This window comes from Megascapheus bottae, chromosome 9, assembly GCF_031878675.1.
Source record: "Megascapheus bottae isolate mThoBot1 chromosome 9, mThoBot2.hap1, whole genome shotgun sequence".
Classification (NCBI taxonomy): Eukaryota; Metazoa; Chordata; class Mammalia; order Rodentia; family Geomyidae; genus Megascapheus; species Megascapheus bottae.
The window spans coordinates 67807362-67830138 of NC_143517.1; the positions used below are offsets into that span (position 1 = coordinate 67807362).

General features: G+C 64.2%; 3 protein-coding genes across 4 annotated transcripts; 2 read left to right on the forward strand and 1 right to left on the reverse strand.

Annotated features, from left to right (window-relative positions):
* Positions 1-7323: 7323 nt before the first annotated feature.
* Positions 7324-9486, forward strand: Psca (prostate stem cell antigen). The gene is made up of 3 exons (XM_090338742.1): positions 7324-7482; positions 8424-8531; positions 8763-9486. Exons 1-3 carry the CDS (start codon positions 7431-7433, stop codon positions 8972-8974), a joined length of 372 nt encoding a protein of 123 aa, XP_090194868.1. The 5' UTR covers positions 7324-7430; the 3' UTR covers positions 8975-9486.
* A 3076-nt stretch (positions 9487-12562) lies between these two features.
* Positions 12563-15309, forward strand: Them6 (thioesterase superfamily member 6). Of its 2 annotated transcripts, none has more exons than XM_090338743.1 (2): positions 12563-13075; positions 14513-15309. In XM_090338743.1, exons 1-2 carry the CDS (start codon positions 12563-12565, stop codon positions 14624-14626), a joined length of 627 nt encoding a protein of 208 aa, XP_090194869.1. In that variant the 3' UTR covers positions 14627-15309. The 2 variants fall into 2 exon arrangements, with proteins under 2 accessions (XP_090194869.1, XP_090194870.1); XM_090338744.1 differs by having other exon boundaries at positions 12563-12916.
* Positions 15310-18169: 2860 nt separating this feature from the next.
* Positions 18170-19080, reverse strand: Slurp1 (secreted LY6/PLAUR domain containing 1). The gene is made up of 3 exons (XM_090338784.1): positions 19023-19080; positions 18683-18802; positions 18170-18369 (listed from the first exon to the last, which is right to left on the reverse strand). The coding sequence occupies exons 1-3, from the start codon at positions 19078-19080 to the stop codon at positions 18170-18172; spliced, it is 378 nt and encodes a 125-aa protein (XP_090194910.1).
* Between the last annotated feature and the right edge of the window lie 3697 nt (positions 19081-22777).

Consider the following 22777-nt stretch of genomic DNA (forward strand, 5'->3'; position numbering starts at 1 on the left):
GGACGCTCTAGGCCGGCGGAGGACTCGGCCTCCGACTCGGTGGCCGCCAGGGGCCGCGGGGCCGGGGAGCCGGGGGTCGGGGGGCCGGGGGTCGGGGAGCCGGGGGTCGGGGAGCCGGGGGTCGGGGGTCCTGGGGTCGGGGGGCCTGGGAGCCGGGGGTCGGGGGTCCTGGGGTCGGGGGTCCTGGGGTCGGGAGTCCGGGGGTCCTGGGGTCGGGGGCCGGGGGGTCGGGGGTCCTGAGGTCGGGGGCCCGGGAAGCCGGGGGTCCTGGGGTCGGGGGCCCGGGAAGCCGGGGATCCTGGGGTCCTGGGGTCCGGGGAGCCGGGGGTCGGGGTTCCTGGGGTCGGGGGCCCGGGAAGCCGGGGGTCCTGGGATCCTGGGGTCCTGGGGTCCGGGGAGCCGGGGGTCGGGGTTCCTGGGGTCGGGGGTCCGGGGGTCCTGGGGTCCGGGGAGCCGGGGGTCCTGGGGTCGGGGGCCCGGGGAGCCGGGGGTCCTGGGGTCGGGGGCCCGGGGAGCCGGGGGTCCTGGGATCGGGGGTCCGGGGAGCCGGGGGTCGGGGGCCCGGGGAGCCGGGGTCCGGGGCCCGCGCCCACCCCTCGGCCTCTGGTGCGCTCCTGTGGGTGGTGTCGGCGGTGAGGTCCGGGCCTGGGCGGCCGGTGCCCGGCAGGGCGAGCCCGGGGAGGCGCGGCCTGCTGTCCGCAGCCTGTGAGCCCCGGCCCGGCTGGCCCGCGGGCGCGGAGGGTGTCCGGCTCCCGGGGAGCCCAGGCAGAGGCCCCGGGGCGTCCAGGGCCACGGGCCGCCTGAGGCAGGCCGCAGGGCGAAGGGCGCGGGACGGAGCCGGCCGGGCGCCGGGTTCTGTACCGACTCACGCTGCCCCTGTTTTGTCCCAGGAGACGCGGGCCTCTCCAGTTCACACCTTCCTTCGGGGCCCCTCCTCCGAGGTCTGTCCACACCTCTGACAACTTCTCCGGGCACCGCATGTACAGCTTTCCAGCCCAGAGCTCTGGCCCCTGCTCCCCACCCCGCGCCCCCAACAGCGTCCACTCACCCACCTCTGATTTCCCCCTCACCCGGGCCCAACAGAGCCTCATAGCCCACATCCGGGGGCTGCCCGGCTGACGCACAAAACCTGTCCCTACCCAGCCCATACCTGGATCCCCAGCCACACCTAGAAACCCCAGCCACACTGGATCCCCAGAAACACCTGGATCCCCAGCCACACCTGGATCCCTGGTCACACATGGATCCCCAGACATACCTGGACCCCCACCCACACCTGGATCCCCTCACCTGGATGCCTGGACACACCTGGATCCCCTGCCACACCTGGATCACTGTCCACACCTAGGATCCCCAGCCACACCTGGATCCCCATCACACCTGCATCCCCAGCCACACCAAGATCCATGGCCCACACCTGGATCTCAGACACACCTGGATCCCCAGTCACACCTGGATCACTGCTCACACCTGGATCCCTATCCACACTGAATCCATGGCCACACATGAATCCCCACGCATGTATCCCCAACCACACCTGGATCTCCAGCTCACAACTGGATCCCCAGACATGCCTGGATCCCCGGCCACACCTGGATCCCTTGCCCACACCTGGATCCCTAGCCACACCTGGATCCCCGGTCACACTGAATCCATGGCCACACATGAATCCCCACACATGGATCCCCAACCACACCTGGATCTCCAGCTCACAACTGGATCCCCAGTCATGCCAGGATCCCTGGCCACACCTAGATCCCCACCCACACCTGGATCCCTTGACCACACCTGGATCCCTTGACCACAACTGGATCCCCAGCCACACCTGGATCCCTTGACCACACCTGGATCCCCAGCCACACCTGGATCCCCGGCCACACCTGGATCCCCTGCCACACCTGAATCCCTTGACCACACCTGAATCCCTTGACCACACCTGGATTCCCGTCCACACCTGGATCCCCTGCCACACCTGGATCCCCACCCACACCTGGATCCCCGGCCACACCTGGATCACTGTCCACACCTAGGATCCCTTGACCACACCTGGATCTCCAGCCACACCTGGATCCCCGTCCACACCTGGATCCCCAGCCACACCTGGATCCCTTGACCACACCTGGATCCCCTGCCACACCTGAATCCCTTGACTACACCTGGATCCCTTGACCACACCTGGATCCCCGGCCACACCTGGATCCCCGGCCACACCTGGATCCCTGGCCACACCTGAATCCCTTGACCACACCTGGATCCCCGTCCACACCTGGATCCCCTGCCACACCTGGATCCCCGGCCACACCTGGATCCCCAGCCACACCTGGATCCCTTGACCACACCTGGATCCCCAGCCACACCTGGATCCCCGGCCACACCTGGATCCCCTGCCACACCTGGATCCCTTGACCACACCTGGATCCCCGGCCACACCTGGATCCCCGGCCACACCTGGATCCCCTGCCACACCTGGATCCCTTGACCACACCTGGATCCCCATCCACACCTGGATCCCTTGACCACACCTGGATCCCCTGCCACACTGAATCCATGGCCACACATGAATCCCCACACATGGATCCCCAACCACACCTGGATCTCCAGCTCACAACTGGATCCCCAGTCATGCCAGGATCCCTGGCCACACCTGGATCCCCACCCACACCTGGATCCCTTGAACACACCTGGATCCCTTGACCACAACTGGATCCCCAGCCACACCTGGATCCCTTGACCACAACTGGATCTCCAGCCACACCTGGATCCCTAGCCACACCTGGATCCCCGGCCACACCTGGATCCCCTGCCACACCTGAATCCCTTGACCACACCTGGATTCCCGTCCACACCTGGATCCCCTGCCACACCTGGATCCCCACCCACACCTGGATCCCCGGCCACACCTGGATCACTGTCCACACCTAGGATCCCTTGACCACACCTGGATCTCCAGCCACACCTGGATCCCCGTCCACACCTGGATCCCCAGCCACACCTGGATCCCTTGACCACACCTGGATCCCCTGCCACACCTGAATCCCTTGACTACACCTGGATCCCTTGACCACACCTGGATCCCCGGCCACACCTGGATCCCTTGACCACACCTGGATCCCCGGCCACACCTGGATCCCTGGCCACACCTGAATCCCTTGACCACACCTGGATCCCCGTCCACACCTGGATCCCCTGCCACACCTGGATCCCCAGCCACACCTGGATCCCTTGACCACACCTGGATCCCCGGCCACACCTGGATCCCCGGCCACACCTGGATCCCCTGCCACACCTGGATCCCTTGACCACACCTGGATCCCCGGCCACACCTGGATCCCCTGCCACACCTGGATCCCTTGACCACACCTGGATCCCCATCCACACCTGGATCCCTTGACCACACCTGGATCCCCTGCCACACCTGGATCCCTTGACCACACCTGGATCCCCACACCTGAATCCCCAGCCACACCTGGATCTGCCTCTGTCCTCTATCTATCTGTGAATCTGTCAGTCTGTCTGTCCGTCTGTCATGCGGGGCCTGGGCCATGATCCCCTCCAACACTTAGTGGTTCTGAGGTCAGCTGTTGTACAGAACAACACTGGGACACTGGGTCAGGAGTTGCGTGTTAGAGTTAGGTGTGTTTGGCAGAGGAGGAAATGGAGTCACAGAGCATACCAGGTGAAGGACAGGCCGGGCACCCAGGCCTCTGGGCGGCCTTGTCTCCCATTTCCTGACAGGACCTGGTTCCTCAGGACCGCTGACCCTTCCCCTGTGCCTGGCTCTCTGCTGCCCCCTTGTGGACACAGTGGCAGGCTCCTCCCTGATGGGAGCTGGTGCATGCCTGGCATGAAAGCAAGTCCAGTATTTCTCCGGGACCCCTGGGTCTCCTCAGGGATCAAGTTCACTCTGGTGGTAGGGAAGGGGTTAGAACGAGAGGAAGAAAAGGAAGATACACAGTGTGTTCCCTGGGGCCTGGCACTGAATGCTTTATTTCTCCCAGCCCTCACCCCTGTCCACAGGCTCAAGGCCTTCAAATCACACCTGGCCTGGACCACAGCAGACACCTCCTCCCAGATGGGCCTTGACAGCTTTGCATGGCCAGCATGGCCTTGGAAAGGGTCAGTCTGGGTCACCCACTCCCCTCCACGAGCTGTCTCCTCCACATGGTCCCTGGTGGTCATCCTCCAAGCACTGCAGAGCCTGCATGTGGGCCTCAAGCCTGGAAGAACCCTCCACGGCTCTGCAGGTCTCGGGTGGGAATCTCCAGCAGGTCCTCCCTCCAGGAAGGCCTCAGGGACAGGTTCTTCACAGCAAAGGGGACTGTGGCCCCCTGGCTGGGGGAGATTACAAAGCCTAGGCCAGATGGCAGAGAAGAAATGGTCTGGAGTCTCCTGAGCTCACTGAGCTCCCTCCAGGAGAAGGGAGAGAGCACAGAAGAGGACCAAGGAGAGGCAGGGATATAGCTGGGGGGCACAGGGCGGGTGGAGGCACTGAGGCTGGAGGCGAATGGGCAGGGGAGGGCATGGAGAGTTGGAGACAAGGCTGTATCCAGGACAGAGCAGGGTCTGTGGGGCTCCAGCCCGCTCTGCCTGCTGTCCAGGGGCCCTTCTCAGTTTACAACTCTCACCTTTGCACAATGCTCACATACACCACTATCCACCTCCTGTACTGGCACACCCCACACACACACACACATACACACACACATACACATACACACACACACACACACACACACACACACACACACACACACACACACACCATCGCACCTCGCACAGAGCTCCAGCTGTGACCTCCAGCTGCCCAGTGACCTGGTTGCTCTGGGCCATGGCTGTGACCTTCGGGAGCTTGTTTCCAAAGGACACAACCTGCAGTAGTGTAAACAGAAGCCAGTTGTGATTTTTCTGTCTTCTGCGTCAAAAACTTGCTCCGTGTGAAATGAAACGCTCAGCCACATGTGATGAGTGGCTATGTGGGCAGGGATCACGGCGGCCCTGGGGGAAGCCGGGAGTAAGGGGAGCAGGGAGCAGAAGCTCCCCTGCTGTGTGAACGGGCTGGCTCTCCAGGAGCCGGGCAGGCTTGGCTGCGCGGGTGGAAGACCCAGCTTCAACAGGAAAAGCTGGACTCTCAGGAAGAGGCATGAGCAGGGGATGGAGGATAAGGGTGAGTCATGTCAAGGCCACACCCAGCATGGAGGAACTGCAGGCGGCCGTGGCGCTCCTGGGTGGACTTCCCCTGGGAGCAGGACCCCGAGAACCGAGGCCCTGTTTAGGCCAGGTGGCTGTGTTCAGAGCGTGCCCCATGCATGAATGGTGAAGGTCATGGATCAGCCTGTGAAAAGGTCAGGGCTCAGAGTGTGGTCAGAATCAGGGCTGAGGTATGCCCAGGGGTTGGGACTTGGCATGTGACCAGGAGGACCTGGCCCGTCATGGGGATTAAGACACAGGGTGTGAGCAGAGTCACGGCTCAGTGTGTCACCAGAACCAAGACACAGTGTGAGTGGGGTCAGAGTTTAGTCTGACAGCGGCTAGGGAGGGTGCTAGGCTGGGGTGGGGTCAGTGGGGGCTATCAGGAAGTCACAGATGTGGTTTCCACAGCTGTGGCCACTGGGCCATCTTTAGACCTGATCTCCCTCCCTGGGCACTGCTGGCCTTTGGAGACTGGACAGGGGGCTGCCCTGTGCACTGCAGGTGTGCAGACCTGGGCCTGGGCCCACTGCATCCCAGATGGGGACAGCCATGACTGCGTCCAGGTGTCCCAAAGCAGGCTGGTGAGGGTGGAGGTGCTGTAGCTGAGAGCCACGGCCTTAGAGGGCTCACCTCATATCAAAGTGATCAGCAAACATTTCCCCACCTGCAAATATTTGGAGAATGAATGTTCCCGGCCGGTTCTGGGTCCTGGTACCTCCAGTGCAGAGGCAGATAAGGAAGGTTCCTGTCGGGGCAGCCAAGCCCTGTGGGCTGCAATGGGAGGTGGACATGGGCAGGCGGCCACACACGGAAATACCCATCACCTGAGCGCCACACTCGCTGGCAGCCATGCCTGCGGGCTGAGAGGACATGGCAGTGGGCAGACAGGCAAGGAAGTGACCTTGAGCAAGGCTCAGCCCTCTGAGCGCCAAGCCCCTCACTGCCAAAGGACAGAGAATGTCTGTGGGAAAGCTGTGACCAGCCAGGGTTGCTAAGGAGCCAGGCAGGGGCCCGGAGGGCCTGAGGCTGCAATGCTCACTGCTGGTGGAAGCCCACAGGCAGTTTGTGTGCTCTGCAGAGGGCTGTGGAATCTGAGCCTCGTGTTATTCTGGCCATCTCCCCTCAGGATTCCCAGACCTCCTGGCACCCCTGCGGCTTGATTTTCCTGGACAGTGCAGGGGTATGGGGGGAGGGCTGGATGGTGGAGGGGTGTGAAGTAGGGGCTGGTTCCATGAGGCTCTCCTTCACAGCCCTGGAAAGCCAGCCACTTCTCCGGCGGCATGCGTTAGGGACCCTGGCTGGAGAGCAGAGGGTAGGCAGCTGTTTCTGTCCACCAGCTCCTAGCTAGAACCAGAACTGCCCACGGGGTCACCGGGAGAGCCTGGCCACATACACTGGAGAGGCTGAGGCAGCAACGGAGACCACGAATCCCCCCAACACCAATGACTGCAGGAAGCACTGAGACCCTCGCTCAGGAGAGATGAACCGGAGCAGGTGACCGACGCTGGCAGTGGAAAGCCAGCCCCCAAGGTGTGGGGGCTGTGCTAGAGGCAGGCATCCAGGAACACCGCTCCCAGTCAAGGTGCCTGACCCTGGCCTGACCTCTGTCCTCCCCTCCCATTCTGCCCGTGGCCCCCAGTACAGCAGGCAGAGCAGGTCCAGTGTGCTATGACTGACATAGTGCCTGACTTCCTTGAAGCCAAGGCTCCGAGTTGGGGTGTTAAATAAGATCTCAAGGGTAAGGCTCTGAACCCAGGGCCCAGCACACTGGACTGGGAATAGGAGGGAGCCTGTAGCTATGCAAGCTCTGCTGACCCTCTAGTGACAGGTCATCACCCATCACCTCCAAGGACCACCAACCCCAGGGAGACAGCGACACCTCTGTGCAGAGGCCTCTGGGCAGAGGCAGTGCCCCACAGCCGGCCCCGGGCCTTAACCAGAGGCCTGGGCGTGGGTGGCCTCAGCCGGTGACAGACACAGGAAGCTTGGCAGGGATTCTAGAGAATTCTGAATCTGGGTGCTCCTGCAGGGAGGCAGCCCCACCCTGGGTGGCTGTGCCCTCCAGGGCATGGGGAGGGGGAGAGGCGCCTGGGAGGACCCAAGGTGGAAGCCCGGCCCAGCCCTGGGCCCTCACTGGCCCCAGGGAGCCCTCCGTCACTGTTGACTGTGGCCACAGGGCCTCCCCTGCCCTCTCCAGTCATATAAGGCCCCTTGCATCCTGAGCTGCTGCCGCAGTCGCCATGAAGTTTGTCATCCTTGCTCTGCTGGCCACTTGCTTGGCCCTGCAGCCAGGTGAGACTTGAGCCCACCACAGGGAGGGGCGTGAGGATGGGGCATGAGGGGGACGGGGCAGGAGGCGGCATCCTCAAAAGAGGCCCCACTGCTAGCCTGTGCCTGGGGGAGGCAGACATAGAGGGCAGACGGAGACTACACTCCCACACTGCCGGGGGCAGCAGTGCCGGGCTCCCGAGAGGCCGGCAGCCAGACAGCTGGACAGTGCTGTGCCCCATGTCCTCAGAAGCCCAGGGCAAAGAGTCACAGGTAAGAAGTGACCCACGAAGGAAGAGGAGGAGGAGGAGGAGGAGGAGGAGGAGGAGGAGGAGGAGGAGGAGGAGGAGAAGGGCATGTAGAAGAAAGCCAGAGCATCCTGAGAGTGGACACCGGGGGGCGCGCCCAGGCCCAGTCCTGGGTTTTAGGGCTCTGGCTCCGCCCTAAGTGGCCCTCTGGGAGCCTCAATTTCTGTTTCAGGTTAGCCAGACTTCCATAAAATCTGCCCCCAAGCCAACCAGGGATTCCAGCAGGGACGCCATGTGGGCACTTGTTTCCATAGCAGTGGCCCCGGCCCAGCTCATTTTACGGGGAGGAGACTTCATCCAGCCTTGGTAGCTGGGGCTCCCCGCCCCAGACCCAGAATGTGGCCCAGGGGCCCACAGTGGACACAGCCCCAGGGAGGCCCAGGTCCGTGGAGGCTGACTGGCCTTAGGAGACCAGGGTCTGCGGGCCCCAGCGCCCGGTCGCACAGGGAAGTCAGGGAAATATCTCCTTGCCACGCATACCCCCTACAGCCTCTCTCCATTCTGTGTGCAGGGGAGGACTGAGGGCCTGCCCAGTGCCTCCTGCCCGGGGCCTCCTCCTGGGGACTCCTCCTGGGGCCTCCTGCCCGGGGCCTCCTCCTGGAGCCTCTGGGCACTCACGGGCCAGGCAGCCTCTGAACCTCCCTGCCTTGCCCACAGGTGCCGCCCTGCAGTGCTACTCATGCACAGCCCAGGTGAGCAACCGGGACTGCCTGAACGTGGAGAACTGCACCCAGGGCCAGACGCAGTGCTGGACGTCCCGCGTGCGTGAGTGCCGCTGCTCCTCCTCTGTCTGTCTGTCTGTCTGTCTGTCCACATGGACCTTCCCGGCCTCCCACCCACCCACCCATAACCACACACTCCCACCACACACCAACCACGCAGGCTCACCCACGGGGCACTTCTAGGGCTCCAGCCTCCAGGGAGTGGGCGGGGGGAGAGGACCGGCAGGTGGGCACCAGCTCCCGGCCTTTGCCAGAGGTCACCGTGTCCCTGCAGGTGCCATCGGGCTCGTGACGCTCATCAGCAAGGGCTGTACCTCCAACTGTGTGGACGATGCAGAAAACTACTACGTGGGCAAGAAGAACATCACCTGCTGCTCCTATGACCTGTGCAATGTCAGTGGGGCACGAGCGCTGCGGCCCGCCCCGGCCCTGGGGCTGCTCGGCGTGCTGGGCAGCCTGCTGCTTTGGGGCACTGGCCGGTTGTAGGCTCTGGGAGCGCCTCCCTGCAGCCCATCCCGGGCAGGGGAGTCCAGCGCTGCCTCACGCCCACCAGGCCAGTGAAGGGGCTTTCTCAGTCCCTGAAGGCACCTGGGCATATAGGGCATGGCCTGGCCCCTTCTCCTGCCCCTTCTGTGGTCCCCTCCAGGACTCCAGCCCACAGCCCACCTGCCAGGAAGGCTGGCTTCCAGAGACACTGACTGGCTTGCACCCAGCTGCAGGCTTGGGCTGCCCCCCTCCCCGCCCCAGTCCAGGATCTGACCCAGCCATCACCTCTGCTCAGGCACCACCGCCGCCAGGAGGCCTTCACTTCTTCCCTCCCCTCTGGGAGCTGAGCCCGATCCCTTGGGCAGTTCTCAGAGAGGCCAGAGAAAGCTGAGATGAGATGATCTGCCTAGAGTGGGGTTTGGGAGGGAGGCATCAGGTCCTAGGAGTCCTGGCAGAGGAGGCCTGGAGGGGAGGGCCCGCTGCTGCACACAGTAGGTCCTCAATAAACGCCTGTTGGGTAAGTTCACTGAGCCTCTGTCCTTACTTAGCCCTCCAAGTCTGGGCTTCTCCCAGGCTTTGGGTATGGATGTTCTTGAGCATGGCACTGAGCTCTGGGCTCCTAAAAGGCAAACGTGTGTCCCTTGGCAGGACGTGGGACCATGTCTCTCAAGACTGCTGGCCTTGCTGGGCAGCCTCTGAGCTCTGGCACGCCCCTGTAGCCCTCTGCAGTGAGGAGGCCCCAGAGCTCTCAGGTGGGAGAGGCCCTGCTGAGAGGTGGGTCCCTGGATCCCTGGGTCCCTTTGCCTTGGTGATTCTGCTTCTCAGGCCAGCATTGAACACTCTAATGTCACAAGCGTGCCCAGTGACAAGGCCAGCACCCCCACCCACCCTATGCCCGGCCTCTGCTCCACAGGCCCAGAAAAGGGAAGAGAGAGGTCTCTTGTCTATGCCGTGTCCCCAACTGCAGGTTGGAGCGCTGGGGTTCTGTGGTGATGGTGGAGCTGCCAGAGGGGCAGAGGTCATGCTTCAGACATGTCACCTCAGGGGTCGGTGGGGAGGGGGGACACAACTTCCCCAAGCCATCATCTGAGTGACCGCAACTGTTGGCTGACTCCCTCCCTGTGTGCCCCTCGAGTGCTGTTTCAGGACTCCTGTGTAGGCACAAGTTCCTGTCTCCCCAGCTCACAGAGCCGGCAGGACAGGGGTCAGGCATATCCTGTCAGGGAGAAGGGCTGAGAGAACAAAACAGTCAGGGAAGAGGCTCTGGGGTCCAGCCTGACCACAAAAAGCCTCTGACGGGGTTAGGAGAGGGAAGACCTCCTTGCGCAGGATTCCACCCACAGAGGGGCCCCAGTGCCAGCCTCTGCAGTGGAGGGGCTCCTTCTCCAAGGCAGACCATATTCAGGGCTGGTACCCCCAGGGCCTGCTGACCAGAGTCAGGGGCCCTCACACTCTGCTCCTGGGGCTTCTATCCTCCTCACCTCCCTGCTCCGGTTCCACCACCGTGAACTCTTCTAGCTGGGTGAGGGGAAGGGAGAAGGCAGGTGGCTTGACAGGTGGAAGGCCTTGCTGGGTGCTCCCAGTCGAAGCCTGTGACCTGGGCTAGGCTAGAAATTCTGAGATCTGGAAGACACCAGGATTCCAGATTCCTAGTGGGGGAGTTGGGGGTGGAGCCAGTGTGGAGGGGTGGAGCTACTCTGGAGAGGGAGGAGCCAGTGTGGAGGGGTGGATCCAGTCTGGAAAAGGAGGAGCCAGTGTGGAAGGGGAGGAGCCAGTGTGGAGGGGTGGAGCCACTCTGGAAGAGGAGGGGCCAGTCTGGAGGGGTGGAGCCAGTCTGGAGGGGGAGGAGCCAGTCTGAGGCAGGGTCCAAGTAGGGCGGGTCCTGGCTGGAGGGCTCTGGCTGCTAGAATTGCTGTTGGCATTTGATTAGGCAGCACTCTGTGGGGGCATCTTCTAGCTGTGGAGCCTTGAACCTAAGCAGTGGCCCCTAGAACTCAGGCTGTGGGCCTTATTCTGGGGGCAATGCTGGGCTCTGCTGTACACAGGAACCCTTGAGGAGGCCCCAGTATACCCCCCCCCCCCCCCCCCCCCCCCCCCCCCCCCCCCCCCCCCCCGCTTAAAGTCCTGCAGCCGAGATGGCCCCCTGGCTGCAACCCGAGGAGCTGAGGGGAGCAGTGGACCCAGGACCTAGGAGGACCCCACCTGACCTCCTGGACTGCTTCCAGCCCCCATAAACTGCCTTGGCCCAACCCAGGTTGCTCGTGCCTTTGTGAGGAGCTGGTGGGGGTGGAGGGGAGGCCTGGTGTGACTTCCTGTGGGAAAGGATGGCCACCAAGGCTGACAGACAGGCCCTGGCCCGGCGTGCGTTGGGGAGGCAGGCTTCCCTGGCTTCTGCAATGGCGAGGCACAGGTTGGACACCCTTCACGAGGTGGGCCCAGGAGTCCAGCTCAGCAGGGGATGGTGGGAGGGCACAAACACTGGGTGCACCCTGGCTGCGGTGTAACAGCAGGAAGTGAAACGGGGTGCCTGGGCAGGGGAGGCCAGGAAGGTGGCACAAGTGCTGTTAGCGCCCCACAGCTGCGGCTCCCCCACCTTCCTTAGCTCCAGGGCCAGGCCCCCAGCCGTGGCACCTAGCAAGAGGCAAGGTGGAGGGCAGCCTTACCAGTGCAGTGGACACAGCAGGTCCACAGTGAGAGCAGTGTGTGGAGAGGGCTCTTGGGGTCCCTTGGTGTTGCTCTGACATGCCAGGCTGATCCGGGGCCTGCACATGGAGATCCTGCCTGGCCACTGCGGAGAACTGCAAACGCAGAGCAAGGTCGCTCTGCGCAGCCCAGCATGGGGCATGGAGTGGGCTGACCGTGATGGCGACCTGCAGACACAGCACAAACGGGCCAGGGTGCAGGAGCAGAGCCTTCCAGGGGGCAGCGGGGCTCTGGGCCCCCTCCAGCCCTCGCAGGCCAGAGGCTGGCCTTGCAGGTCGCTGGCATTCGGGGCCAGCAGAGAGCCTCGCAGGGCAGGGACAACGCTGCCAGGCCTTCTGGGGGGCGGCCTGCCGTTCCCGGAGGGGAAGGACGATCTGCGGCGTCACCTGGCCTGGCAGCTGAGTCATTTCTGTCCCTGGCTTGACTTGCTCCGGTTTCGAGAGGGGCAGAGGGCAGGAAGGCGCGGGGCGAGCGGATCTCTGGGGTGTGGTGCTGGAGGCCCGGGGATGGGGTCAGGTGGAGACTGGAGCGTGCACGGGCGGCCAGCATCCCGGGCGCCCCCGCCCCAGCCCGCCTTCCCCGGGGTCCACGCCCTGCGGCGCCGCCGCCAGGGGCCGCTGTGGCGCCCCGCGCGCCCGCGCTCCCGGCCCGGCCCCGCCCGGGGAGCCGCGGCGCGGGAGGGCGGGGCGCGGGAGGAACCATCGAGGGCGCGGGGGGGGGGCTGCTCGGAGCGGCGGGCGCGCCCCGGCCTGCGGCGCGGCGGCCGCCACGCGCCTCCCCCCGGCGGGCCCGGCGAGGTGGTGCGCTCCGCCCGCGCCGAGCCGCCAGCGCGCGCCTCCCCGGCCGGCCGCCCGCCGCCCGCCGCCCCGCCGCCCCGGCGCCGCGATGGTGGAGCTGCCGGTGGCCGCGCTGGTCCTCGCGCTCGCCTTCTTCGCGCTGCTGGACGGCTGGTACCTGGTGCGCGTGCCCTGCGCCGTGCTGCGCGCGCGCCTGCTGCAGCCGCGCGTCCGCGACCTGCTGGCCGAGCAGCGCTACGGGAGCCGCGTGCTGCCCTCCGACCTGGACCTGCTGCTGCACATGAACAACGCGCGCTACCTGCGCGAGGCGGACGTGGCCCGCGCCGCGCACCTGGCGCGCTGCGGCGTCCTCGAGGCGCTGGGCCAGCTGGGCGCGCGCGGCGTGCTGGCCGCCTCCTGCGCGCGCTACCGCCGCTCGCTGCGCCTGTTCGAGCCCTTCGAGGTGCGCACCCGCCTGCTGGGCTGGGACGACCGCGCCTTCTACCTGGAGGCCCGCTTCGTCAGTCTGCGGGACGGCTTCGTGTGCGCCCTGCTGCGCTCCCGGCAGCACGTGGTGGGCGCCTCGCCCGACCGCGTGGTGCAGCACCTGTGCAAGCGGAGGGTGAGCGGCCCGGCGCGCCTCGCGGCCCCTGGGGGAACGCGTGGGGCCCGCATCTCCTCGGAGCGCTGGGTCTGGGCCTGGGCCACCCCTGCCCTCCCCGCCGGGGCGCAGGCTCAAAACCTGGCTCCTCGGGGCGGGGCGGGGTCCCCTTCCACCCCACTTCCCCCCTTCCCAAACCCAGATACCAGGATGAGGTCTCCCCCGCCAGGAGGAATGCGTCGTGGCACTGTGTGGGCCGGAGGGCCCAGCCACCCGCTCTGGTCTCCAGTTCTGGACTGGGGAGGTTCGGATGGAGGGGGGGGGGCAGTTAGAAGTGGTGGCTACAAGTTCTGGGGGACACACTCTGGAGCCCACAGGTGCGCGGGGCTGCTCACCCCGGAGCAATGCAGGCCTTCTGGTCTTCAGAGGGAAAGCCAGGCCTCGGGGCCCTCCCTGGGGCTCCCAGCCTGGCGCCCCAGCCAGCTGCTGCAGTGTGGCAACTGCGGCCCTGGGGAAACCAGGGCGATGATGGTTGCCAGGGCAGGCCCTGGAAGACGCTAGCGTGTGCCCCACCTGTGTGTGGTTCATCCTCTGGCCCCAGACCCAGGGAGACACTGCCTCACAGCAGTAATGAGGCGGGAAAAGCGCAGAGGTGGGGACCCTTGCTTGCGGTGCACAGGAGCGGGCTGCAGACCTGGCTCCCTGTCGCACAGTCCCCGGCCCTGGGACAAGGCCACAGCCAAGCCAGGACAGTGTGGTGGTGAGACTCATGCCCCTTCCCCAGCTCTGGGTGGCCAGGCGGCACCCATCACCTGCCTGAGCCCAGCGGCAGGGAGGCCCCCGGCAGGCAGGTGTGTAGGGATGGAGGTCCAGGAAGCAGAAGCTGGCCTGGAGCTGTGACCAGGGAGGCCGGCCGGACCTGGCTGTGGATGCTGGGCAAGAAGCCACAGCATGGCCCTGTGAGCGACTCCCAGCCATCCCTCCTTGAGTAGCTTCCAATGCAGGCTCCCCCTCCTCACCAGGGACCCAGTGTGGAGAGGGCTAGGGGGTAGGGGTGGCAGGGACCGGCTCAGAACTGCCTTGGGAGTCCAGACTCCTGGGCTTGGACAGCTCCATCTAGCACTTGCTGGCGGCGTGGCTCCTTTGGCCAGCCCTCCTGGACAGCCCTTCTCCAACCAGCTGGCCCCCGAGACTCCTGCCTGGGTATTGGGCCTGGAGGGTGCAGCTTGGCTGGAGAGAGGGAGGTGGTAATAGCAGCTCAGATGGCCTGGGGAAGGCACTGGTGGTCACCGGGGCAGGGCAGTGGTGTGGGAGGGGCCCAGCAGTGTGAGGGCCACAGCCTTCTCACCCCACAGCACTGGGCCTGCCTGGCGTCCTCCCTTCCCACATCTCCCCCATCCCCCTGCAGGTGGAGCCCCTCCCCTCACCCCCTCCCCGTCTCCTCCGGTCCCCCTGCAGGTGGAGCCCCCTGAGCTACCCGAGGACTTACAGCACTGGATCGCCTACAATGAGGCCAGCAGCCAGCTGCTTCGTGCTGAGAGTGGACTCAGGGACCCCACCAAGGACCAGTGACTGCTGCCGTTGCACGCCGGCTGCCCTGACAGCAGGCCTGGCGGGCTTCTGGCTGGCCTGGCCTGGTGACTGACCCAGGCCCCCTTGCCTGCTTGACCCTCTGTGCTGGGCCCCAGGCTGGTAGTTGGTGAGAGGGCCCCGGTGCCCTTACTCAGCTCTGCTGGGTGGAACGGCACAGGTGCCCTGGCACATCCCTGCCTCTAGCCAGGCTGTGTGCTGTGGGTCCCAGTGGGTCCTGGGGAAAGAGGGGCCAGAGTCAGCTGTGTGTGCTGCCTGGGCAATCCTGGGCCTGGGCTGGGTCTTTGCAGGGCTGACTTAGGGCCTGCCCCTGACTGGGAAATGGTGATACCCATGAAGGCCACCTTAGAGCCAGGAAAACTGAGGCCTGGACCGGTCCAGAGCCTCTGAGAATACAGAGCCACGTGGGGGCTGGCCCCTGCTTGCAAGTGTCTCGGCACAGAGGCACAGCCCTGGGTGAGGGGGTCCCCTGTGTGTGCCCGCCCCTGCTCTAACATCCCAGGGCCACTGGAAGTTGGCTCCCTGCTGTCCCTCTGGGAAGTGCACCTGGAGCACCCCTCACCTGCACCCCTCTCCATGCTGCTGTTCTCGCCTTAGCGCTAAGGGGAAGCTGCACTTGTTCTCTGTTATTTATGGAAAGCACCCAAGTAAAAAGTTATAACGTGTGTGGGCTTGGGGAGCTTTCATTTCTGAAGCTGGGCCCCGCCCCCCAGTGTGTTACGGTGACTAGATTTTTTTCCCATTCTGTACATCACGTGACTAATGACGAGAAGGGATTGTCCAAAAACCCCAGCCGACCTTCCTTCCAGGACCCGTCCCCAGCACAGCAATCTCAGCCGTCCGTACTTCCTGCGTCCTCGAATCTGGATGGCTCCCGGGGGTTAGGGCCACTAGGCCCCCGACATCATGGGATGAGATGGGGAGTAAGGACCCCCAGGATAGAGGCAGGGCCAGAGGCCAAGAAGAGGCCTGGGGTGGAGGGTGGGGCTGGGCCCTGCCAGGGCAGGTACCTCCAGATGAGGACCCTTGTCCCCACAGAGCTCCAGGCAGCGTGGGTGGGCCTCCTGCCAGTGGCCCCAGTGGCAGGTTGGGGGCTCCCAGCTCACCGCTGCCCTCAGTTGGTGGAACAGCAGTGGGGTTCCTGGTGGGGCCTTCATGCGGGGCAGAGAGGGCGTTCTCAGGGCCAGCTATGGGACAGCCTCCACTCCCTGCTCCCCTGGGAGTCCCGGGGACCCCTTGGCCTCATGTGGAGAGGGGAGTGGGGGTGCAGGCAGCCCAGCTTGGGATGGAGGCTTGATGGGAAAGCCAGCAGCCTGGGAGGGCCCAGCCAGGAGGACTCCAGCACCCTCTGCTGGTCACAGGGTGCTGGGCAGGCAGCGTGTGTGTGTGTGTGTGCGCCCTCTGCTGGTCACAAGGTGCTGGGCAGGCAGCGTGTGTGTGTGTGTGCGCCCTCTGCTGGTCACAAGGTGCTGGGCAGGCAGCGTGTGTGTGTGTGTGTGTGCGCACTCTGCTGGTCACAGCGTGTGTGTGTGTGCGCCCTCTGCTGGTCACAGGGTGCTGGGCAGGCAGTGTGTGTGAGCGCCCTCTGCTGGTCACAGGGTGCTGGGCAGGCAGCGTGTGTGTGTGCGCGCCCTCTGCTGGTCACAGGGTGCTGGGCAGGCAGTGTGTGTGTGTGTGTGTGCGCCCTCTGCTGGTCACAGCGTGTGTGTGTGTGTGTGTGTGTGTGTGTGTGTGTGTGTGTGAGCGCCCTCTGCTGGTCACAGGGTGCTGGGCAGGCAGCGTGTGTGTGCGTGTGTGTGTGTGTGTGTGTGTGTGAGCGCCCTCTGCTGGTCACGGGGTGCTGGGCAGGCAGCGTGTGTGTGCTTGTGTGTGCGTGTGTGTGTGTGTGTGTGTGAGCGCCCTCTGCTGGTCACGGGGTGCTGGGCAGGCAGCGTGTGTGTGTGTGCGTGTGTGTGTGTGAGCGCCCTCTGCTGGTCACGGGGTGCTGGGCAGGCAGCGTGTGTGTGCGTGTGTGTGCGTGTGTGTGTGTGTGTGTGTGTGTGTGTGTGTGTGTGTGAGCACCCTCTGCCGGTCGCAGGGTGCTGGGAAGACAGCCTCTCCCTGTGAAGGAGGTGCTGGCCAGGCCATCCCTGCCTCAGGCTGGCCTCCCTCTGCAGGTCCAGCTCTGATGGGACGGCTGGCACCCCATGTGGCCCCCTACCCCAGCCCGCTTTGGCAGCTCTTGTTCCCCGGGACTGGTGCCCTGTCCAGGTGTGTGCCCCTCAGGAACAGCTCCACGGAGTCCCGAGACACCGCCCCCATCCCTGTCACTCCCAGCCCAGATGGCTTGCCTGCTGCATGTCCCACCCAGCAGCCCCAGGCACCAGTGGGACCCCAGGGCCGTGGTCACTGAGGTGCTTTGGCTCAAGACCTAGTTGGGCAGAAAGTGCCCAGCTCAGAGGACGGGAGGATGCTGGCCTGGAGAGGGCATCAGTGCCTTGGCCGTGGGATCTGAGCGGGGCTGACAGTACCGGACGGCCCATCCGCACCTCCTCTGCTCCGAGGGGCCAGCAGACCACTGTGGTGGGGCCCATATCACCCAGGAAGACCCAGGAGCGAGCCGGCCACCCGGGCTTCTTTCTGCCCTCTGCTCCCCTGCCCCCCCCCCCCCGTGCCAGGTCTAGAGCTTGAACTCAGACTCGGGGGCTATCCCTGAGTTTTTGTGTTCAGGGCTGGTGCTCTACCACTTGAGCCACAGCTCCATTTCTGGCTTTTTGGTGATTAGAGATAAGAATCTTGCTAGGAAGCTGGGAGTTTGGCCTAGTGGTGAGAGTGCTTGCCTAGCGTGCACAAAGACCCAGGTTTGATTCCTTGGTACCACATATATAGAAGAAAAAAAAAAGCTGGAAATGGTGCCATGGCTCCAGTGTAGAGCTCTAGCCTTGAGAAAGCCCAAGAACAGTGCTCAGGCCTCAAGTTCATGGCCCAGGACTGGGAAAAAAGTAATCTTGCTGGGTTCCTTGCCTGACTTGACTTTAAGCCTCAATCCTCAGATCTCATTCTCCTGAATAGCCGGGATTACAGGTGTGAGCCCCGGCACCCACCAGCACCACCATCCACTCCAGGAGGGGATCCAGGACTCCAGGCTGCTTCCCCACCCTGGGGTGGGGCTGGTGAGCATAAAGGGTGTTGGGCAGGAGCTTCTGCCCCTGCGCCTCTGGCCTGAGGTGCTGTGGGTGAGAATGCAGCACCAGTGCCCAGACCATGCAGAATGTCTGGGAAGAACTGGGTTGTTCGTTTATGTATTTATTTTGCCAGTCCTGGGGCTTGAACTCAGGACCTGGGCACTGTCCCTGGACACTTTTTGCTCAGTGTTAGCATTCTGCCACTTGAGCCACGGCACCACTTCTGGCTCATTCTCAGTATATGGTACTGGGGAATCGAACCCAGGGCTTTCTTTGTGCATGCAGAGTGAGCACGCTACCACTAGGCCACGTGCCTGGCTCACAGAGACACCAGCGCAGAGGTGGGGGTGGGGGTGGCACGTCAGGGGAGGAGGTGACTGAGGAGCGAGGCTCCCAGGAGGGCCAAAACCCCAGGGCCAGGCCTGATCACCCCCACAGCATTGCAGAGGTCACGGAAGCAGCAGAAGATGGGGTGTGCGGCCCCGATGCTGTCAGGGTCAGTGGCCAGGCAGGAACTGGAGCAGGAGCGTGTCACCATGGGGCTGTTACTGAAGGGGTACTCTGCAGAGCGGGAGGATGGCGTCACCTTTCGCTGGCCCGGACTGCGTGGCCTGTGCTCTCTGCCCTGAGCCCCAAGCCTTCTCCCACCCCTGTGAGCTCCTGCAGGGTCTGGTTGAGATGGGCCCCATCCTGGCCATGGCACCGCCCGGGCCCACAACAGCAGGGAAGGAGCCCACCCGGCTTTGGCCTCCACCCACCTGTCCACCCCCACCCACTCCTTACCTTCCCTGCCCTCTGTCCTGCTGTCTCCCAGGCTGACAAGAGAAGGTGGGAGGAGGGAGGCTTTTTTGCCAGCCCCTGCCCAGCCCCTTACCCGACTCCACGGTTTCCAGCGTGGTCTTGCAGGCCGTGTCTTCTTGCTTGCACTGGGTGATGTTCTTGCATGAATGAATGGGTGTTGGGCTTGAACAGGCATAGCACCTGAAGGCCTCACCTGGAGCCAGGAGGAAGGGGCTGGAGGAGACCTGCTCAGATCCAGGCCCCGCTGGCCTCTAGGTCCCTTCTTGTGGGGTGAGACCTTGGCCCCAGGGCCCAAGAGACTGAGCCCCCAGCCACAAAGGCCAAGAGCCCCAGCTCTCCCCTCCCTCTACAACGCTGATAGACAGGCCCAGGACAGCTTCCTCCACCAGCTGTGACCCCGCCCCAACACTCACCACAGCCCATGGTCCAGGCTGCCATGAGCAGCAGTGAGGTGGCCCAGGGGGAACTCATTCCTGGATTCGGAGGAGCTGGGAGCCCAGGCTGGCCCCATGGTGAGCCTTTATACGGGCGGCTGGCCCCTCCAGCTCCGCTTCTGGGCGGTGTCAGAACTGCCATGACTCAGTAGGGCGGCCCGGCTGTGGTGGGCAGAGCTGGAGTGTGGGCGGGCGGCAGCCGCTGTTACAAACCTCCCCTCTTCAGACCGGAGGCCCAGCCCGAGGACCCCAGCCCGGCTCCAGGCTGGCTCTGACTGCCACGAATGGACCTCTGGAATCCTGGCTTCGATATCCCCGGGGTGCACAAGGACACAAGGCCCCGGCTAGGAGCACGAGCAGGGCCCAGGTGAAGGGTGGCCTCTGCCCGCCCGGTGCAGGGCCGCGTCTGTCCCGAGGCTGCTCCCGGGCCGCTGTCTCCACACCGATGAACAGCTGGTACACCTGGCCACAAAGCAGAGACCATGCCGGTGTGGACAGAGAAGGGCCTGGGGACGTGTTGGGGGCACAGGAGCTTTTGCAGCCAGACCCTGCATGGGCAGAGGGATATGGGGCCCAGAACTGGACCCTCAGCACGGCCAGACCCCTGGGCTTCCAGCCCCTGACAGCAGGGCCACTGCCCCTCCAGCCTCCTGTGTAACCACCGCTCCAGACCTTCACGGCACACTGACCGCTGACTCCACACCGTCCTGGTCCCGTCCCACACCTCCGCTCTACTCCGTGTCAGACAATCCACTGGATGTGTCTCCCAACAGCCCCGATGAGTGTTAGACCCTGGGCTTTTCAGATCTTTCTGATTTCCGTAATGCGTCGTGTATGAGTGGGTAGCTGGATGAGTGAATTCAGGATGGAGGGGTGGATGGATAAATGGATGGGGAGAGGACGGATGGATGCATGGATGGAGAGACAGAAGTAGGATGAACACGTGATTGGATGGATTGGTAGATGGACAGAGGGCAGAAAGATGAGCGAGTGGATCCTGGGCAGATGAATGCATGGGGCGTAAGAGTTTGCTATCACGTGGGGTAGACCAATGGCGAGACTTCGAGGGGCTGTGTGGGGTGGGTGGGTGGTGTGCAGTGGGGGCCCACTCTCTGATCTTGGGGTGGGCTGGGAAGAGCCCTGAGCTGGCACCTTGGAGGCATGAGCTCTTCTCTTGGCCTGGCCACCTTTTCCGTGTGCAGCCTGGAGGTGGCCCTCTCGTGCTTCCAGCCTCTGGCTTCCGGTGCCAGGACAATGAGCGGATGCCGGGCCAGAGCCGCTGTGCAGGACTATAAGAAAACAAAAGGGAGGCCACAGTGACTGGTTACTGCTGGAGCCTGGCACGCAGCACCCAGTCCGGGCACCACCCTGCCTCCTGCGGGGCCCAGGCCAGCCTCACTCACTGCATCCTGGAAGCTGGGCGCAGAGGCAGGCTGTGAGACCGTCTGCTCCACACAGGCCGGCTGACCCAGGGGCGCAGGGAGCTCAGTGTGGGTTGCAGGGCAGCGCAGGGAGATGGCGGCCGGGGCCAGCAAGCCCCGCCTTCCTGCAGGCCTGCACGGGGAACACTGCTGAATGTCAACACCTGGGACTGCCCAGAAGGGTCACTTGCCCCGGCTCTGAAGAGGAGGAAGACCGCAGAGGCCCAGAAGGCAGGGCGCGGCTGGGACGGGGTGGCAGCTTGGAGAGATGCCCACACAGCCTGGCTGTGGGCAGGCGCCACCTTGGGCAGCCTCGAGCCCAGCACTCCGTCCACAGGTGGAGACATGATGCCGTGTGTGTGTGTGTGTGTGGCCAGACTCCAGCGGGAAGGGCAGATTTATGTCCTAGTGTGGCAGCCTTTTTGAGAACCCACACCTCCTCCCCCGCCAGCCTCAAGTGCAGAACCGGGAGACCAAGTCTGCGCCCAGCAAGGCTAGTGTGTGTTGAGGAGAGGCAGCTGGCACCCCGGAGCCTGGGGTACAGCGTGGCAGCACGCAGCCCTGCCAGCTGCCAGTGTGTGCCCACTGGCAGGTCAGTTCCCTTTCCAGGTCTGTCGAGTCTTTATAAATCAGAAAGCTGTCTGGAGAGCTGGACTGAGGGGATGGAGGGGAGGGGGGAGGGGGAGGGGGAGGAGCCGGCAGAGGCTGCTGTGATGCTAAACTCTTACCATCTTCCTACCACCCGTCCTGGCAGGGAGCTCAGAAAAGAGCCTCCAGGACCCCTCTCCAAAAGAGCCAGGCCCCCGAGGTGTTCCTCACTCATGGCTCCTGGCGGAGCCTCGACCCACCGCTCCATCCTGTCCAGGTGGGCACTCTGCAGCTCACACCCGGCCCGGCCCAGCCACGCACCTCATCTGTGTCTAGAAGCCTGGCTCATCTTCCTTGACCACAGTTCTACCGCACTGAGAGGCGCTGGGAAATGCGCACGCTGTACCCGGTCCTGCGTGACGGGATGGGGGAGGGACGGAGGACAGATGGGCAGGGAAGAATGCGATGGGTGGGTGAGGGGGTGGGTGGTTTCAAGGGGCAGAGAGGCAGGGGAGGGCTGGGGGACTGGCGACAGGCTCACGCTGCCCCTGGCTCATCTGGGCCCTTAGGTCCCCCGCATGCTCTCCCAGGCACTGAAAGTCTCAGGAAGCGTGAGCTGGGTACCCCAGGGTTGGGGTGTTCTCGGGGAACAGCAGGGGCCATGGGCCTCCAGGACCCATCTATCCACGGCTTTCTGGAGCCCTCACCTTGGTGTGGCCTTCCATCCAGGCTGCAGAGCCCACCACCGCATGACCACCACTAATGGGACCTGGCCATGTCCGGGCTGTGGCTGGGGGATAGACAGAAGCTGAGCCACCCTGTCCCGTCCAGAGAGGGAGCAGAGGCCGGCTCACCCAAGGACACCAGCCAGAGCCTGGAGCGGTGGCCAGCCAGGGACACAATGGGCACATGAAGGGGGAGGAAGAGTCCTGCCGCGCTGGCTGACGCAGCAACACTGGCCAAGCCCCTGGGAGGGCAAAAGCCGGGCTGGAGACCGGAGGTGTCTCCTCCCTCCGACTTCAGTGGGGACGAGCGGCCTCCATCCTCCAGAACACAGTGACTCTCCCTGCCTGCTCTGGGCTCCTCTTCCAGCCAGGATCTGTGCCCCTGCCCTCATCTTCCCCACTGAGTCTTACCATGCCCACTGGCTGTGAACTGCTCCAGCCACCACACCTGTAGGACCCTGGGTCAGGCTGGGCCCCTGGAAGGAGCCCCCCGCCCATGACGCAGCTACAGCAAATCCCAGGACAGGATCGAGTTCCCCAGGGCGGTTCACAGCTGATGAGGCTTCACGCGCTCTGCCCTGACCCTTCCGTGTTCCCATGGTTTCCCTGAGAATCTCGACCTTGGTCAGATCAAACCCGATCCTCAGCTCCAAACTGAGCCCTGTTCCCTCTTCACAGACTAAGCCCTAATCTCTGGTCACAGAAGGGTCTTTTCCGTGTGTATGTGTGTGTGTGTGTGTGTGTGTGTGTGACACACCAAAGCCAAAGAGGGTGTGAGGTGCCATGTCTCCCATCGACAAGACCAAAGCTCAGCCTCACAGCCCGGAACATAATCCCCAACTTCCAGTCACCCCCTCTTCCGGTCGCTCCTTGTTCTCCTCCCCAGAGGCCTCTTGACAGAGGCTGACGGAGGTGGGCTGTGCCCTAGAGAGGGCAGTGGGGCTCCCTGGGCCTGGACGTCTGAGCCCCAGGGGGCAGGAACAGGGACGAGAGGCTTTCT